Source organism: Schistocerca piceifrons, chromosome 6, assembly GCF_021461385.2.
Source record: "Schistocerca piceifrons isolate TAMUIC-IGC-003096 chromosome 6, iqSchPice1.1, whole genome shotgun sequence".
Classification (NCBI taxonomy): Eukaryota; Metazoa; Arthropoda; class Insecta; order Orthoptera; family Acrididae; genus Schistocerca; species Schistocerca piceifrons.
In genome coordinates, this window is record NC_060143.1 from 412,379,459 (window position 1) to 412,398,838 (window position 19,380).

The 19,380-nt window shown below is 40.1% G+C and overlaps 1 protein-coding gene across 1 annotated transcript in view; it reads left to right on the forward strand.

Moving 5' to 3' along the window:
- LOC124802440 (serine/threonine-protein kinase grp) overlaps positions 1 to 19,380 on the forward strand; it is a 91,156-nt gene that overhangs the window by 24,654 nt on the left and 47,122 nt on the right. The window contains exons 5-6 of the mRNA XM_047263224.1: positions 7,352 to 7,416; positions 10,779 to 10,904. Of these exons, the coding sequence (XP_047119180.1) occupies positions 7,352 to 7,416; positions 10,779 to 10,904 (191 nt within the window). The remainder of the gene's footprint in view (positions 1 to 7,351; positions 7,417 to 10,778; positions 10,905 to 19,380) is intronic.

A 19,380-nucleotide genomic window follows, 5' to 3' on the forward strand; every position in this document is an offset into this window, starting at 1 on the left:
CAAGTTGTGCCACAAACTTCTCTTCTCCCCAATGCTATTCAATACTTCCTCATTAGTTATGTGATCTACCCATCTAATCTTCAGCATTCTTCTGTAGCAACACATTTCAAAAGCTTCTATTCTCTTCTTGTCCAAACTATTTATCGTCCATGTTTCACTTCCATACATGGCTACACTCCATACAAATACTTTCAGAAATGACTTCCTGACACTTAAATCTATACTCGATGTTAACACGTTTCTCTTCTTCAGAAACGCTTTCCTTGCCATTGCCAGTCTACATTTTATATCCTCTCTACTTAGACCATTATCAGTTATTTTGCTCCCCAAATAGCAAATCTCCTTTACTACTTTAAGTGTGTCATTTTCTAATCTAATTCCCTCAGCATCACCCGACGTACCGTATTTACTCGAATCGAAGCTGCACTTTTTTCCGGTTTTTGTAATCCAAAAACCACCTGCGGCTTAGAATCGAGTGCAAAGTAAGCGGAAGTTCTGAAAAATGTTGGTAGGTGCCGCCACAAATAACTTCTGCCGTCGAATATATGTAGCGCTACACAGGCATGCTTTGCAGGCGCAAAGATAAATACTTGCGCCAAAACCTCTGCGTCAGTAAATAAATTAAAAAAAAAAAAGTGGAAGAATAGCTTTTCTTCCTCCGCCCCGAGTTTCGACCACTGCATTTTCATACATTATCCATCGAAGTAAATACAAATTCCGTATTGTTCATCTTTGAATGTTGCAGCGTTTCAATGTACTATGAAAATCCGACTGGCAAGACTGTTACGGATGTTTGTCAATATGGCCAACTCTACGTTCTGAATTTTTTCCTACCTGTGAGAAGAGATGGTTGCTAATAGGAACTTTAATGAATTGTGAATCACATGCAGTATTCTCTTCACCATAAGAATAATACGAATATAAACATTTTCCACGTATTCTTTCGTGTTTGCTGCTATCTCATTTAAATTCCGTCTGCCTAATAAACTACAAAACTAGAGTGATTCAACAGCAAACGCAGAAGAATATACATATCATGTCATGTTTATATTCATATTATTCTTACGCGTAATAGTGATGGTCAGAAATGAAGCACTGCAATTGACTAGATTTTTAACTCTAAGATGACTCTAATTTCTGTGCAGAATGTAATGTACTACAGAGGCGCCTGCAAAGATTTCCAAACGGATGAATTTTTTCGCTAAATTCTTGTTCAGAACATCTTCTATCATACGCAGTCTATTATTTGGTTCTTGTTGATCATTATCAAAGAAAACAGCAGTGTAAGTAACAACAAATAGCAGTCTCTTGCCATTGTTTCGCTAATGACACGATTCCTCTCTCTCTCTCTCTCTCTCTCTCTCTCTCTCTCTCTCTCTCTCTCTCTCTCTCTTTGGTTTTTTATTTATTTATTTATTTATTTTTTTTTTTAAATTGTAAGCTGCGGTAGCACGCACAAAAGCAAGCCGTGTCGCGAGCAGCGACAGACCGTAAACACTCATTATCAGAATGCGACAAACAATGCATGACACAGTACAGTAATACATCTTCATCTTAGAGTGACGTAAACACCTATAACAAATAGAGCGGCACTTATCAGATCAGAGAAAAATAAGCAATCAATTCAAACCAGACGAAGTACGTGAAAAAGGAAGGGTACCCATTTAAATACGGACGGAGTGCCTGACACAAAGCAATGGCTACCTGGTAAAGTTTAACTGCTAAGCCTACGTCTCGAACCAAACTACTGTAGCTGTATCGTCATTCATTCGACCTAAATTGTGTCTCATATTACAATGGACCAACTTTGTTTAGATTTGGAGGTGCGGCCTAAAACCTTTCTCTCCCCTCGAATTGAGAGTCTCATTTTTCAGGTGCGGCTTAGATTAGAGTAAATACGGTAATTCGACTACATTCCATTATCCTCGTTTTGCTTTTGTTGAAGTTCATCTTACATCCTCCTTTCAAGACACTATCCATTCCATTCAACTGCTCTTCCAAGTCCTTTGCTGTCTCTGACAGAATTACAATGTCATCGGTGAACCTCAAAGTTTTTATTTCTTCTCCATGGATTTTAAGACCTACTCCAAATTTTTCTTTTGTTTCCTTTACTGCTTGCTCAATATACAGATTGAACAACATCGGGGAGAGGCTACAACCCTGTCTTATTCCCTTCCCAACCACTGCTTCCCTTTCATGCCCGTCGACTTTTATAACTGCCATCTGGTTTCTGTACAAATTGTAAATAGCCTTTCGCTCTCTGTATTTTACCCTTGCCACCTTCAGATTTTGAAAGAGTATTTCAGTCAACATTGTCAAAAGCTTTTTCTAAGTCTACAAATGCTAGAAACGTAGGTTTGCCTTTCCTTAATCTTTCTTCTAAGATAAGTCGTAAGGTCAGTATTGCCTCACGTGTTCCAATATTTCTACGGAATCCAAACTAATCTTTCCCAAGGTTGGCATCTACTAGTTTTTCCATTCGTCTGTAAGGAATTCGCGTTAGTATTTTGCAGCTGTGGCTTATTAAACTGATTGTTCAGTAATTTTCATATCTGTCAACACCTGCTTTCTTTGGGATTGGAATTATTATATTCTTCTTGAAGTCTGAGGGTATTTCGCCTGTCTTGTACATCTTGCTCACCAGGTGGTAGTTTTTTGTCAGGACTGGTTCTCCCAAGGCTGTCAGCAGTTCTAAAAGAATGTTGTCTACTCCCGGAGCCTTGTTTTGACTCAGGTCTTTCAGTGCTCTGTCAAACTCTTCACGCAGTATTATATCTCCCATTTCATCTTCATCTACATTCTCTTCCATTTCCAGAGTATTGTCGTCAAGTACGTCGCCCTTGTATAGACCCTTTGTATACTCCTTCCACCTATCTGCTTTCCCTTCTTTGCTCAGAACTGGGTTTCCATCTGAGCTCTTGATATTCATACAAGTGGTTCACTCTTCTCCAAAGGTCTCTTTAATTTTCCTGTAGGCAGTATCTATCTTACCCCTAGTGAGATAAGCCTCTACATCCTTAAATTTGTCCTCTAGCCATCCCTGCTTAGCCATTTTGCACTTCCTGTCGATCTCATTACACTATTCAAAAGTTTTTGTTTGGGTTTTTTAGAAACTCGTATTATGGCAAATTAGTACTGAAGGCAGACATTTGTGGAATCGGTGTGCATGACTCAGTAATTTACAATATTTGTTTATTTAGCAAGTTAAATATAGAAACAATTTAATTGTAAAATATCAGTAAGTAAATGTTTCATAAGCATATTATTTTAGCATACATGGGCTATCGTTTAGTAATGACAAATTGAATAAATTTATCAATAGAGTTCCGACCTGCTTTCTTCATTCTAAATCTGACTGGTGATGGCTCTCACTTAAAACTCCAAAAGACCGGATTGTTCCTGAAGACTGAGTAGAGACAGCTAAGTAACTCAACTGATGTGAACTAAGAGACCATGTAAGTTATACACACGGCAAATAGTGCAGTTGGCAGTGTCATATTTACCGGCACCGTCCAGTGTTAAAGTAATCAAAGCCTTCCAATATAGTGTCACTTTTCCCTTCGTACTTGATGAAGTCAAGTTTTAATCCAACTGGAACTGCACAAACAGAACGTCTTTCTGAGGCCGCAATAATTGGGGTTTCTGCATAATTGTGTTGCCCCAGAAAGGAACTACCTATTCATCACCTGTTTGGTAGGATTTAGTATGCAGCCTATTCGGACAGTATTTAGTAGACAATGAATCTCGCAATATTTATTTTTCAATATCTTATCAATGTCTACAACTAGTTTAAACGTACTGGTACTTCTGTTTGCAAAAGGCTGCACCCTTGACATTTTTCTGTGCTACTTTTGTCACTCCTGTTCCCAAAGCCTGACTGATTACTAGAGGAGGACAGAGACTAAAATAAGAGAATATTTTCTTAAATCTGTTCCTTATGACAGTCTTTTTTCACTGGCAAAGTGTTTCTTCAAATGCTGTTGGCAGTGTTTATACATCAAATGCATCTGTATGGTGGTAAATGGGAACACGCAACAGACGTTTTAGTCGCAGTATCTGAAACAGTAATACGTGAAGCACCACCACTTTAAACTCCTGGTGCTAAAACAATATCTTCATTGTATTCACTGCTGGATTTGTCTTTTGGTGCTGATATTTCTCCTTGAAACTCTCTAAAGGTCTCGCCAACTCTTCAAAGGATCTGTGCATCTGACGCTCAGGGAAAAATACTTTATTAATTTAAACAGAATAGGAATCTCTAATAATTATTACATAAAAATAAATATCACTTCTATTCCGTAATAATGATTAACTATCACTGAATAGTTTTTGGAACACAATTACTTGTGTGCATAGTAATAAAGTGTCAGTTGTCATTGTATCAGACACAAATGTACAGATTCTTTTGTAGTCAAGTGAGAAATATTAATTTGTGGTATTAAATTTGTCACATTCAGCAGAAGTATTCTTCACAAATATTTCATTGATTATAATAATATACATGGTAAATACATTCGCACAAATAGGTACTTCTAATATCGTGACATTGGTTTGTCTGCTTTATGTTGCACGCACTCAGGAAACGGAGCTTAGAATCACCAGTTTGTGCTCCAGACAGTTGAAACTTGCATTAATCCTTATAGTCCTCTGGCATTACAACGAAGCTGCGCCTATACAAAGTTTCCTAGTTTCATGTGTGTGTATACAACACGTGGAATTTGAGGTGGTATAGATATCTAATCTCTGCATACTCTTGAACAATGAAGCATGCCTAAGAGAATGTGTGTGTGGAACAGTCACATGCCCATCTATGTGGAACAAGAAATAAGGAATTGTTGGACATTACTTGTACTAAAAGAGTGTCTTTTTACAAAAGCCATTAAGTCGTACATTGTGAAATGTAATTATATATTACTAACCCTTTCGGTGCTGTCGATTTGTGTACACGCGCTGCTTGGATTTTCCTGCATGTGTGTCCTGAGCTGCTGACCTCACTGCTGCGAACGATTTACGTAAATATCTCACTTAATAAAAAAAGTTCGGTATTTATCATACAACATATGTAACGTACTGCATGCTATTATTTGCAGAAAGTCTCATACATTAGCTGAGTGATGAGTGCATTAGGCTGCCATGCAGTGGGCCTGGGTTTGATTAGCAGTTGGGTCAGAAATTTTCTCTACTATGGGACTTGGTATTGTGTTGTCCCCATTTCACCATAGATATGCAGGTCGTCCAATGTGACGTTAGCTGGAAAGACTTGCAAATTGGCAGCCAAACTTAGCCAAGTCGAGTCTCCCCGCCATCAATGCAATACAATATTTTCCTTTTTTTCAGTGCTTTAGAAGCTACTGTGCTCTGATAGGTGGAATTGGTATTTATACTTTCTTAATACAAAAATGTATGGTGTACATGGTGCTGCACATCAGCTCTTATCAAATAAAGAGCTGGGAAGTTCTATGCCACTGTATAAAACCTTTACCATTCAAAGGATTTATATTTTACAATGCCGAAGTACAGTATATGGTCACTTGACTCTCACAAAATGCACTTTACCCATGAAAAAGTGTTCTTTTGTATGGGAATTCTGGGAATTATTTTTTATTGGCTGCGTGTAGAAACTGTGTTTAATTTGATGCAGTGCAGTTTGTATGACGGGTAATGAAATTCAGTTCTTTATTTAGTGAAAATATGACTGTAAGATATCAAAAGAAATTCACCAAATTGTTTTTGAAAAATTGGATGACAAGTAATAAAGCCGTAACTAAAGTCACCCTTACCACGGGATGTAGAGAGCACATTTGTAGCAGTGGGAGTGCTAATGACTGGGCAAACCATTTGTAACACGCTATTGTAAGTTGTGTAACATTTTATTATAAAATTAACAAATTATAAGTGTAAGGTTTTGTAAATGTTTACGTGTCAATATTTGAATTTGTCAAATAACCTTCCATTAGGAAAGTTTAATCCGGTCGATGACTGAGATAAGAATCTCAAAATGGTAGAGCAACAGTCAGTCGTTCCATTTCTAGCTTTGTTAAAGTAGATACCTAAATTTTGGCTAGTAGCTAATTAAAATTCTGAATCTGCTTTAATAAAGCTAGAATGGAAATGATGACTGATTGCTTCTATAATTTCGAAATTTCGATCTGTATTGGTAAAAGATGTTCCACATAAAACTGGTACACCTCACACCCAAGATCAAAGATTAAAGTAATTACACACACACAGTAATTCTGCAGACATGTTGTTAATTTCTATAGTAATGTTCCAATTACAATCATCTATTGTGCGAAGATTGTCGGCGCATAATTTGCTTTTTAGTCTACCCCATAAGTAAAACTCACATAATTGGGCCGTGGGGCCAGAGGCCTCTGCTGACAAGTTTTGACTACAGGGAACATGTTGTGGGCCGTACTGTGGTTGGTATGTGTGAGCAGTTACTATATCTTCATGGAATACTGCAAAAAGCTGCTCTGCATTTGTTAATTGCACATGGATTCAAAGATATCTAGATATCAGGCATTGTTAAGGGGTAATTGGAAAAATATGGGGCCAATAGTATGCATGCCACACAGTGCACATCAAACATGTGTCTTCTCTGAGAGGAGAGATTCTTCATACAGAATATTAGGGTTGCACTGCGACCAGTACCTGCAATTCTTGGGACATGAAATAAAGCTAGCATGCTCTCTGTCTCGCTCATGCACACCCCCACCCCACCTGCACCACCCTCACATGTCTACTCTTGCCTGACATTTGCACAATATACTTATAATTTCATATCTTTTATTACGCAATGTAAGAGGTACACCAAGCTGCCTGATAACCTTATCACCAACTTCTGGGCACTTCTCGAAACGTCCACAGGAATTCTGTCTGCAGTTTTAGGAGTCCTCACTGTCGGTCCCCTATTCCTCTGCACAGTCTGAACAATCCCGACAGCCGTACATTTCTTGTACAGATCTTGAATAGTGCTGGTTGTGGGGTGTTTCCTACCAGGTTACTTTGCTTGAAGCATTTCTTGACATGTCTTCATGGAGCCTGTCTTTATGTAACCCTCAACAATATCAGATTGCTGTTCTACTACAAATGGCCCCATTTCAGCAACAACTTGATAACATGAACCTCTCACACTTAAGCACAAACACATACTCATTCAACATTCAGATAAAATGCAGTGTACCCAACTCTAGAGACAGTGTTGCCACTTCACACGCAATTTAACTAGAGATGATTAACTGGTAAAAGAGGTGTACTGGTTTCATGTGGGATACCATCTGTTACCTGAATTTGAATGTATAGAATACGCTCAAGTGCTTAATTCTAATAATGTTTATCTTTCCTGTAGAACCAGACCACGGAATGAATGCTTGGGAAGCACAGAAATATTTCAAGCAGCTAATAGCAGGTGTGGTAAGTTCTTTTTGCATTTATGAGTTTAGTGACTGACTATGAACAGGCACTTAGTGTCAGGGGTCCAAATGTGGTAGGAAGGGGAGAAAAAGATGAAAAAGCTACTGCATTACTCAGTCTAGACATGGGCTCATTTAAAAATCGCCCAAAATAATTGTGTTGCCCTCATGTCACGGAAGTTTCTGAAAAATTAATGGAAGAAAGTAAATAATGAAAAGGGATTAAAATATTTTTGCTTCTTAGCTTGTAATTTTGGAAATTGGTTCATTTCACAAATTGATGTCAGTAGGAAAGGTGGGCAAAAAGTAAAGGACTGTTAAATCTTTTTATTTGTTAATTAGTTTTATTCAACTTGGGGTCAGTGGAAAGCTAAACAAATCAACTATAATATAAAATTATTAAAATTTTGGAATTATGCATACAAATATTTACAAATCCATAATAGTCATTTCTCAAGATTGTTGCCATTGTTTGTTATACATACAGAAAAGAAAAGTTGGTAAAAATAGTCTCCATCCCACTGTCATTTATTAAAGAAATGAGTGGTTTTGGCCTCTAGTTGTAGGCCATCTTCAGGTGGTACTCGATCTGGGTGGTGGTGGTGGTGGTAGTGATTCGAACAGCTGTGCTGACTCCAGTTGCAAAATCAACTGGGTCAGCACAACTGTTAAAGCGTCGTTGCTGTCAGCCAGATGGTGCTGTATCGGATGATGGCCAATTATTAGAGGCTAAAATTGCTCACATTTGTAATAAATGATAGTGTGATAGACTTTTTTCACTAATTTTATCTTAATGAAAGATCACTCTTTCCAATAATGTTATCTGAAATTATGGACACAGATAACTCAGTGTCTGGGAAGAGTACAAAGGTCTGTAGAAAGTGGGTGCCGAATGGAGACACTATATGATAATGATAGAACAAGAAATGGGAGTCAGTATGAAAATTATAAGAGATCCAGTATTAGCCTAGAAGTCATCAGAGCTTTGAAAGTTGTGTGATCAAACATGAAGATTTAGACCAATTTCTTTCAGAATTTGGCAATGGGGAAGTGACTACTCAAGTTTGTGTGTAGAAAATGATACTGACGAAGTACCACCAGGTTTTTGGGTAAATATTGTCCACACAGTCCCAAAGATAGCGAGGGCAAATAGTGCAAAAACTAGCATACACTCTGATGAACAGCTCATGCATCAAATTTGTTAACAAGGACAGTGTACAGAAGAAGGGGCTTTTTTTAAAAAAAAAAAAGTTGAAGTTCGATTGTATGAGAAGTTCGGCTTCGGGAATGGTAAAGGCACCAGAGGAAGTTCTGACATTGTCCTTAATAGTAGAAGCAAGGTTTTTTGAAAGATAAAAGATTTGTCGCCATAGATAATGCCCCGTATTGTGCAGAATGGTGCAAACAAGTCTTAGAAAAATCTAATTGATGTGATGGAGGAGGACTGGTAAAACATAAAAATTGAGACCATGAATTACACAAAGGAAAGGAATTGTACAGTCTTCGAAGCAAAATAACACATAATGGACATAAAAAAGGCAACGTGAAAAGCAGATCACCGGAGGAAAAAAAGTTGGCATTCCTGGTGAAAAGAAGTCTCTTATTATCAAACATTGACCTTAATTTTAGGAAGACATTTCTGAGAAAGTGTGTTTGGAGCACAGCATTGTCGGAAAATTGAAAAGGTCGGACAAGTCACAATATAGAACTGTATCTAGAAAATTTTTCATACAGTTTGTTTTTACATTGTGTACAAGTTTCTTTCAGTTTTGTTCAATCTGTATATTGAGCAAGCAGTAAAGGAAACAAAAGAAAAATTCGGAGTAGGTATTAAAATTCATGGAGAAGAAATAAAAAACTTTGAGGTTCGCAGATGACATTGTAGTTCTGTCAGAGACAGCAAAGGACTTGGAAGAGCAGTTGAATGGAATGGACAGTGTCTTGAAAGGAGGATATAAGATGAACATCAACAAAAGCAAAACAAGGATAATGGAATGTAGTCGAATTAAGACGGGTGATGCTGAGGGAATTAGATTAGGAAATGAGACACTTAAAGTAGTAAAGGAGTTTTGCTATTTGGGGAGCAAAATGACTGATGATGGTCGAAGTAGAGAGGATATAAAATGTAGACTGGCAATGGCAAGGAAAGCGTTTCTGAAGAAGAAAAATGTGTTAACATCGAGTATAGATTTAAGTGTCAGGAAGCCATTTCTGAAAGTATTTGTATGGAGTGTAGCCATGTATAGAAGTGAAACATGGACGATAAATAGTTTGGACAAGAAGAGAATAGAAGCTTTCGAAATGTGGTGCTACAGAAGAATGCTGAAGATTAGATGGGTAGATCTCATAACTAATGAGGAAGTATTGAATAGGATTGGGGAGAAGAGGCGTTTGTGGCACAACTTGACCAGAAGGCGGAATCGGTTGGTAGGACATGTTCTGAGGCATCAAGGGATCACCAATTTAGTATTGGTGGGCAGCGTGGAGGGTAAAAATCGTAGAGGGAGACCAAGAGATGAAAACACTAAGCAGATTCAGAAGGATGTAGGTTGCAGTAGGTACTGGGAGATGAAAAAGCTTGCACAGGATAGAGTAGCATGGAGAGCTGCATCAAACCAGTCTCGGGACTGAGGACCACAACAACAACACCAGTTTCTTTCATTATTATACAAACTTTAGTTCTTACAATATGGTACACTTTGTGTTTTGGTTGGCCCCTTTTTTAGTATTGTATAGTGTAGTAGGAGTTACTGGGATGATTCCTCTGAAGGCCCATGGCTGATTGCCTTTGCCATCCTTGTACATTACAAGCTTGTGTTATGTAAATGACCTTCTTAATAGTTCTGAAGACCCTAATATTTCATCCTTTCTTCTACAATAAATTTCCTGAATGACCCACAAGATTTTTCAGTGTGGACACAGTTTCAGTCAATATAACTATGAAGAGTTATCATATATGATAATAAATTCACCATATTGTTAAATTACCCTAAAAACAAAATTGCTGAACCCAAAGTGTAAGGTAATAGTGTTCTCCATTATTATTGTACATTGGTTCTCACACCAGATTAGTCTGACTCCCCTCCCCAAAAGAAGTTGAAAATAAAAACGCATGTTGCTGATCAGGATTTCTACCTATCACAGTCCTTATTGCCATTACCTTCACTGAGTTTCATTTGTGGATCTCATGTTGTTACTTATTGTATTTCATAATGTTTGTTTACCTGTGAAAATAAAATTTCTTTTAGATTCTTGTTAGATCTCCTCCCCCTCCCCACCTTACAAAAAACCTGTATTGCATATTTCACCATTGTTTGTAGTTGGTGCCTATGATTTTATACAGGGACATTACTTGAACTGCAGGAATATCTCCACAGCCGTGGAGTGACACATCGAGACCTAAAGCCAGAGAATCTGCTGCTGGATGAACATGATAATTTAAAAATATCTGATTTTGGAATGGCTACAGTGTACAGGATGCAGGGCAAGGTACGTCCATCTGAAAGTCATAAACAGTGTGTCATCACAGTGTATGTAACTCTTACCTCCACCTCACACCAGTTTCCCTTATCTTCTGCACTCTATTTCTTTCAGTGTATCAAAGGTAGGTCGCCAACAAAGTGTGCCAAATAAATTTTGAAAATATTAATTCACTCTGACAGTATAGTGTAATTGGATAGATAAAAACAATCTACTCACCAAGCGATTATAGGACACTTGCCAACAATCTCTTTCCTGCTCATCCCGTCTGGTAAGTCTCCCCTGACTGGGTGATGTGTGCGAACACTACTCCTTCCCCTGAACCTCTCCAGTCCTTTTTGTCACCCCTCTTCATTCCTCTTCAACCCTTCTCCCAGGAGGAGGAGCTGCTGGCTCCAAAAGCTTGCTTATAAAAACCTGTGTGTGTGTGTGTGTGTGTGTGTGTGTGTGTGTGTGTGTGTGTGTGTGTGTGTGTGTGCTCTCTCCTGCCGCTGCTTGGTGAGTAGATTTTTATCCATCCAACTATATTAATTCACTCCCTGAAGTATGTATAAAAACTATACAGTTAATGTTATGTTTAAGACATTAAGTATTAAGTGCAGTTTTCATGTTGCTCATCAACTATTGAAAACTTATAACCTTATCAAAAGGATGTTTTTATGAGAAATGCTTTTGTTTGTAAGTTGTAGAACCAGAGCTCTGCTTTAATATTTCAGTATCTTTCACATAACTACTTCATATCTATTTTTCATTAAAGACAGTGTTTGTAATAATGCGTTACTATTGCTTAGTACACTTCTTCCACAATGTAGGTGTTGTTCATACTGAGTCGATAATAAATGCAATATGCTACGTGATGATGATGATGATGATGATGATGATGATGATGATACTTTTGATATGGTGCAGAAGAAACCAGCATCGGTGGATTACATAGAAACATAGTGGAAGCAACTTGGTTCGCAGTGGGATGACAATGATAAGACTATTTTCCGCTTAAAAAAATTTAAATAAACCTGTTCTGGGATGTGCGCATTTCCTTGGCTATGCAGTCATCCTCATTCACTTTTGAGGAAACTATTCGGTAAAAAATTTGATTTTTACTTATCTCAAAATAAGATACCACGGCTCGATAATGAACTGGCTCTTTTAATTATTGTGATAACTTTAAAGTAAGACACTGTTCATATTTTGGAAAGTTTGCTGTGAAAAATTTAGTTGCTGCCTGGTTTAAATTTGGTGTATTTTATGGCTGAATAGCTGTGTACGAAATACAGCTAACATATCTAAATTGTTTCAGGCACTGGAAGGGGCCCATTTCTCTTTTCACTCTCAAAAAGGTATTTTGGGAGGTTGGCACCTAGGCGACATGGATGATTCTATTTCTTCCTGTTGTGCGATGTGTGATAGTACCTTGTTTTTCTTTTTCTCATATGGTGCTGTTAAAAGCCGAAACTACAAACAGAAAACGTATAGATAAAAAGGCACTACCAGTCATCTACTGATGATGCTGACTGTATGTTTTTTCAATCTATTTTCCCATATTTCAGGAAACATTGTGAGTGGCATAAAAGAGATCTGAAAGCTAAATTCCTTTTCGTTCCGAATGGGCACATGATCGAAGCCAAGGAGGAAACGTCATAATTTTCTTAATCATGGGCTTCTTCCATTTCTTGAAAAGACATTAGGGGCCATCATAACGGACACTCCTAACATCGCCCCAGAGGGCTCGCTGCTCTCTGGTAGGTTCGTGCTTCGTTACCACAGGGCCCCAGCCTTTGCGGTATCTTTTCACTTCCATGGTGTGTGTGTGTGTGTGTGTGTGTGTGTGTGTGTGTGTGTGTGTGTGTGCGCTCTTGATGTTATTTTTCCCTTCCCCCCGGGAACATGTCTGGACTGTTTCTGGAAATGTATTCTGCATTTTCGGTAGTCAGTATCAGAATATTCTCCCATGTTACTTTTTCCTTTCTACGTTCATCTTCTCCTAACCTTCCTCAGCTTTTGCATTTGAGATTTCTCTTTTTCTTCCTCCTCCCTGTGTGCTCCTGAAGGCCAGCCCACGCATCTGACGTGTAACAGGTGACTGGGTAACACACAATTTCCAGCTCCGGATCGACGGATAGGGTTCACATGTACCCCTGGTAAAGGCTAGGCCCAGGAAGGGTGATAGCCTGAGCTGTTATTTTCCCGAATTGCAGATTGGTCCCTCTGTCAAGTGTTCGGACGGTGTCACCTGAGGTTTGAACAATCGCCTAAACCGGGTGCACCCTCTTCTAAAGGGGCCCCCCAGTTGGAAGGAGTGTGCCATCAGAGACATGGACAATCCTGACGATTTTCTCACAATGAACCAACGATTTTCGGTCAGTGGCTACGAAACGTAAACTGAATGAGGCTGACAATTCAAAGACCCTTCCAACTGCACCAAGGTTCCTCGTGGTTTCATGTATTGCAGACAGCCAGTACTTTGCAGTGGTAAATTGGTTTATTATTCAGAAAGATGTTGATGCAATTGCTGGCCCTGTGAAATCGTGCTCTCATTGACTCAATGACACTTTGCTTCTGGAGACTACTTGTGATTCTCAGGTGCAACAACTGCTTGTAGCTTCATTCCTCTATGGCTATCCTGTTCATGTCCAGGTCCATCAAAAGCCAAATTCTTCCCATGGTGTTATCTACACTAGGGTGCCTGATAATCTGACAGAGGCAAAATTGAAACATACCTCGCTGATCAGGGTGACATCGTCGTCCATCGGGTGATGAGAGAGGTAGATGGCTTCTTAGTGCTCACATGCACTCCCTTTCTCACTTTTGGTAGAGTGGTGCTTCCGTGTAAGATCAAAGCAGGCCATTAAGTTATCACAGTCCAACCGCACATTCTGAACACGATATGCTTCTACCAGTGTCATTGTTTCAACCACACTTGACTGTCCTGTTGACACCTGGTCAAATGTGTAACCTGTGGTAGGGACACTCACGAGGGCAATTGCCCACCTCCTTCTCGCCGCTGTATCAGCTGCAATGGCAACTAAAGCCACCGCCTCCCACGAGTGTCCCTTGTATCTCAATGAGCAGGCTGTGCTCAAGATCTGGGTGAAGGAAAAAGTACCTTACCCAGTCGCTTGCAAGTTGTTGGATGGTCGGAAACCCTGCAGTCTACCATCTGGCATCTACAATACTGTTCTTGCTAACTCATTCCATGGAGGAAATGGCCATGCAACCTCAGATTTAGCACTGCAGTTGTGAAATCGGCCAGCATCATGGTAGTGTTCACATCTTGTCCTCTAGCTGTGCAACATGCCACAACACTCTCGCCTCACGGGACAAAGCCATCAGCTACACAACCGGCAGGCCAGAAAGGACAGAAGAAATACTGCCGTGAAGAGTTCCTATGTCCCTCCAGCCAACCAACATCTGAGTCTTCCTCTGCTAACTGGAAAGTTTCGAAGAAGTTAAAGGCAAACAGTTTTCCTTTCCCCATCTTGAACTCTTTGGCGGTGTCACCATGTGATAGCCTCACCTGGCCGACCTCTGCGTCGCCGATGCGCACCGCCAACCGATTTTCTGCCCTTGACTCCTTAGGCTGACAGCAGAAGAATGCTGATGCTTCTATAGACCTCATGGAGCAGGATCCTCCTGTCTCTGTGCCCTGTAACTGTCTTCGAAGGCTGGCATACGCCTTCATTGCCTCCTCATCACGACTCCAATGGAATGTTCGTGGCCCTCATCCAACAAAGAGGATTTATGGCTGCTCTTACAATCACAGCGGCCACTTGTTCTCTGCCTTTAGGAAGCAAAATTGCACCCTCACGACCGTTCTGAGCTCTCACATTTCTTCCCGGTCTGTTTTGACCTTCCTCACCCCCCCCCCCTCCTCCTCTTGTCCTCAAAGTACCCTCTTGTCTGACTTTCTCAATCAACTTAACCTCCTCTGCCTTATCACAGGAGCACCCACATTCCTTTCAGACTCCATGCACACCTGTTCCCATTTGCACCTATCCTTCTGCACTGCTCATCATCTCAAGTGGTCTGTTCTCTCTGACACACTCAATCGACCATTTCCCGTGTGCTATCTGTTTGTGATTCCTACCCCACCACCCTGCACACCCAAATGGCAGCCTACTAAGGCCAACCAGAGGCTTTACTCCTCCCTGGCAAACGTTGATGATCATTTCCCCAAATGTGATGACCAGGTGGAATACCTTACAAACGTTGGCGTTATCACTCCGGGACATTCCGTTCCTTGCACTTCCTCAACAACACATGTCCCGGTTCCTTAGTGTACAGAGGCATGCTGTGATGCAAGTCGCACACAGATATGTAGTCTCTGTGTTTTCAACTGTTATCCTACAATGGCAAACTCCAATCGTAAACAGCCATGTGCACAGTGTCTTCGCGTTCTTTGGGATAGCAAAAAAGCTAGGTGTATTTCACTAGTTCTTTTAACAGTTCCCCTCACTCTGCCTTCGTATGGGCCAACCTCCAACAGTTCTCTGGGACCAGGATCCATTCCCCAATTTCTGGCCTCACAGTAGCAGGTGATATCACGGACCCTATTGCTTTTTCTAATACCTTGTGCTGCCATTTTTCAGAGATTTCGAGCTCCTCTCATTATCATGCTGCCTTCCTCAATCGGAAACGAGCGGAGCCGCCCCAGGCGATACCCTTCTCCTCTCAGAATCATGAGTGCTACAATGCCGCCTTTACTGCGAGGGACCTAGATTATGTTCTCACTTCATCCTGATCCTCTGCCCCAGGGGCAAATGCTGTTCACATTCATACCTTTCTTTTCCGGGCAAGCACTTTTTGCTTAATATGTACAACCGCATCAGGGCAGAGGGCACATTTCCCAGGCACTGGCACGAAGCCACTGTTGTACCCATACCTAAGTCCAGCAAGGACACCTTTCTTCTAGCTGCTGCCCCATTTCTCTCACCAGCTGTGTTTGCAAGGTGAAGGAATGTATTTTTCATGCCCAGCTGGTATGGTGGCTTGAGTCTCACAATTTACCAACCACTGCACTGTGTTGATTTCAAGCACGACATTCTGCAGTTGACAATCTCCTCACTTGGTCCACTCATGCCATGAAGGGTTTTCTGCAGAAATCCCAGACTCTGGCCATGTGTTTGATTTGAGAAAGCCTAAGGCACCGTTGGAACACTTGTATCCTCCGTACACTCTACACATGGGTCTCCCGTGGCTGCCTGCCCTGTTTCATTCAGGAATTTTTAAAAAGCCCAGTTTTTAAGGTACGTGTGGGTTGTGCCTTGTCAGACAGCTTTACTGAGGTGTGTGTCTAAGGGTTCTATCTTCAGTGTCATCATCTTTGCTATCACATTTAACGCTATAATGGCCCGTCTTCGTCTGGGCATCTCGACTCCCTTCACGATTTTGCCACCTGTTGCAGTTCTCCACGGACCTATCTGAGCGGCACCTTCAGCAATGTCTCGATCATATTTACTCGTAGAGCTTCAACAGTAGCTTTCGTTTTCCCACTGACAAGACCATTTGTGTGAATTTCCGGCGGCACAATTGGTTTCTCCCACCATCTTTACACCTTGGGCCTGTTGCTTGTTGAAACCAGGAGATTTCTGGGGTTCATGCTCAGTAGGAAACTTTCTTGATCATCCACTGTATGAGGTCCCTCAATGTCCTAAGTGTCCTCAATGGTACTTCAATGAATGCAGACCTAACCACCCCCCTCCATTTGTACCAGTCCCTTGTCCGTTCGAACGCATCCACATGTCCGTCCCTCCTACGCTGTCTCAGTACTATCCACCATCATGGCATCTGTTTGGCCACTGGTGCCTGTTGAGTGTCTGCATGCAGAAGCTCACAAACTACCGCTATCCAACTGCTGTGACATTTTCCTCAGCAGATATGTATGCCATTTGTCTGCCACACGTGGGCACCCATCCTATGCCTTCTTTCCTGACTCACTTGATCGCCGGTACGGGGTGCATCCCTCTTCTGTTACCTCCTGGAGTTTGCTTGCGGCTCTTTCTCTGGCTGCTTAACTTCACGCTACCTGCAGCTTTCACAGTGGCTGTGAACCCTTCACCGCCTTGGCTTCGTCTTCATTAGCTTGCCAAGGACACTACTCCAGTCTCCTATGTCGCCTTCTGTTACATGACCTTCGCATGGAACTTCCTGATAGTACGTTTGTGTACACTGATGGCTCTCTTACAGACCTTGAGTCGGGTGTGCCTTCATCATTGGCACCTGCCAGCACATTTAGATGTGCGTACCCGGTATGTGGTGTTTTTGCATATGCTAATTGGATAAGTGTGTGACGGTACTGTGTACGTTTGGACAGGTTATTGTCAGTAACTTAGTACACAACACGATCATGGTGGATTCTTTTTGTTGGACAAAGGACTTTTTGATGGAATTTATGAATATACACAAAGAGCAACACTGCTTGTGGAAAGTGAGATCCAAAGACTATATAAATAAGAATTTAAAGACCAACGATTATGATAAATTGTTCGTGTTTTTTGCAAACCATTTTTCTCGAAGCAAACTGTGACTTTATTGCAGAAAGGAATTGTAGCAAGCGTCTGACAGTAAGTGTAGTGGCAGGCGTCTTCACAAAGTTTATTTACAAACTTTGTGATGCTAAAACTTGATTTCATTTGCTTTGGATCAAATAGTGCCAAGGTGCAGAAAGCTTTGACTACGGTCTGTGTTGTGCGACAGTAATAGTAATTGGTCTATTACCAGCACTACCTTATGCTTAAACATCCTTTCCTCCTTAGTCTTCTTCATCTGCAAGGTCTCTCATTTCTATTCCAGTTCAAGACACTATTTCCATTTGCATATTTTATGGTCTGTATGATAATTATGACAACAGGGCAGTAACGGTGGGAAATCTTAAAAAAAAATTGACTTGGATGTCTGCGTGCCTTTCTTCCTTGTAATTTTCAGCAATTTCTTAAATAAAACAGGGTGTATATGCTCAGACACAACTGGGAAAAACCAGAGTATTTTTTTTAGAATTCAAAGAATTTTTCATTGTTTCAGTCCTCAGTTAAATCTTTGTAGCTTTGGCTGGTAAGAACTCTAACAAAGAATTTTACTTCAGTCCATTATTGCAGAATAATGTTGCAGCAATAAAAGATAAGTGCGATAACACACAAATTAAACTTTAGTTGCAAAGAAAATGTGCTATTTATAACAGTAAAATAAGGCGCACACTCAAGTGTGTGCTGATAGCAAAATGTCAAAGGCCTCAGGACGAAGGCTGTGCAATACTTCGTAACAAAAAACCACTTCCAATGAACGTGACAGAACTGTTCACACTTCTAATAAGTCAGAGGAATATATTGCGAATGGTGGTTTGAGAAATGTTACTTTCAAAGTAAATTTCCTTTTACACAAAATGAGTAATATTACATGTGAGAATATGTGATGAATTTTTTAAAGCACCAGTGGTTCATATCTCATTCAGATCTTGATACTGTTAGGACCAGCCATTCAGAAAAATGTCTGGTCTAGAAGACCCGCCATTTATGCTATTTTTTGAGACTTATTGGCACATGTGTGTTCGGTTTATTTTAAAGGGTAACACACACTAAAAAAGACAAACTTCCAAGGTTAGTTTCATATTTTAGTTCTTTCATAGGTAACAAATTGTGCAGTAATAAGGCAAAAAGTATAATTATCTTTGAAAACAAGAGTAAGGTGAATTCTTGAGCAATTTCACACATACCGTTGACTTTTCTTTTCTATGGAAAAGTTGAATTACTGGACAGAAGATTTATTCAGCCAGATAACCTGTGAAGTGTTTGGTGCAAGCAATACTGTCCTTTACACTCCTTAAACAATTCTCTGTTGCTGTAGAGGATACCTTGCATTAGGACTAGGTGTGAAATTTCTTGCTTAAGAAAAGCATTAACTCCATTGTCCTCGCTGACAGATAACAGAAGCAAATTCAGTTCAATGACAGCTTGTGTAGCTTTCACACCATCAACTATTGTTTTTACATCATCTGAGTCTGACAGTTCCAAAAATGTTCAAACTATATACACTCTGTTTTCTGAAAAATAAGTTAAAAATTCCTAGCTGTTTCATTGTTGTAATGTCAGTGCTATCGTCCACAAATATGCTTACAAACTGTCACCATCATTATTTTTCAGTAAAACTTCGGAGTGTAGGTATATTAAATTTATCACTTGTCTGCATTTTGTACAATGTATTTTCAGATCAGGCTGAAAATTCAAATTAGACTGCCCAGTACAAGAAAATGGCGTAGCTGCTTTCAGATGCTTGTCGGATTTAGAATGTTCTCTCAGTCCCAACAATTGTGGCTGAGATGGTATTGACAAAAATTACATTGCACCATTGTTTTATCTGTCAGCCCCTTTTGAATCTAATTCTTCATCTTTTAACCATTCTTCTCTAAATTGTTGTGTATATGGAGATTTCTTCGTACAATTTTAACTAAATGTACATGTCTAAGAAAACTTATTCAAAGTGAAATGACTTA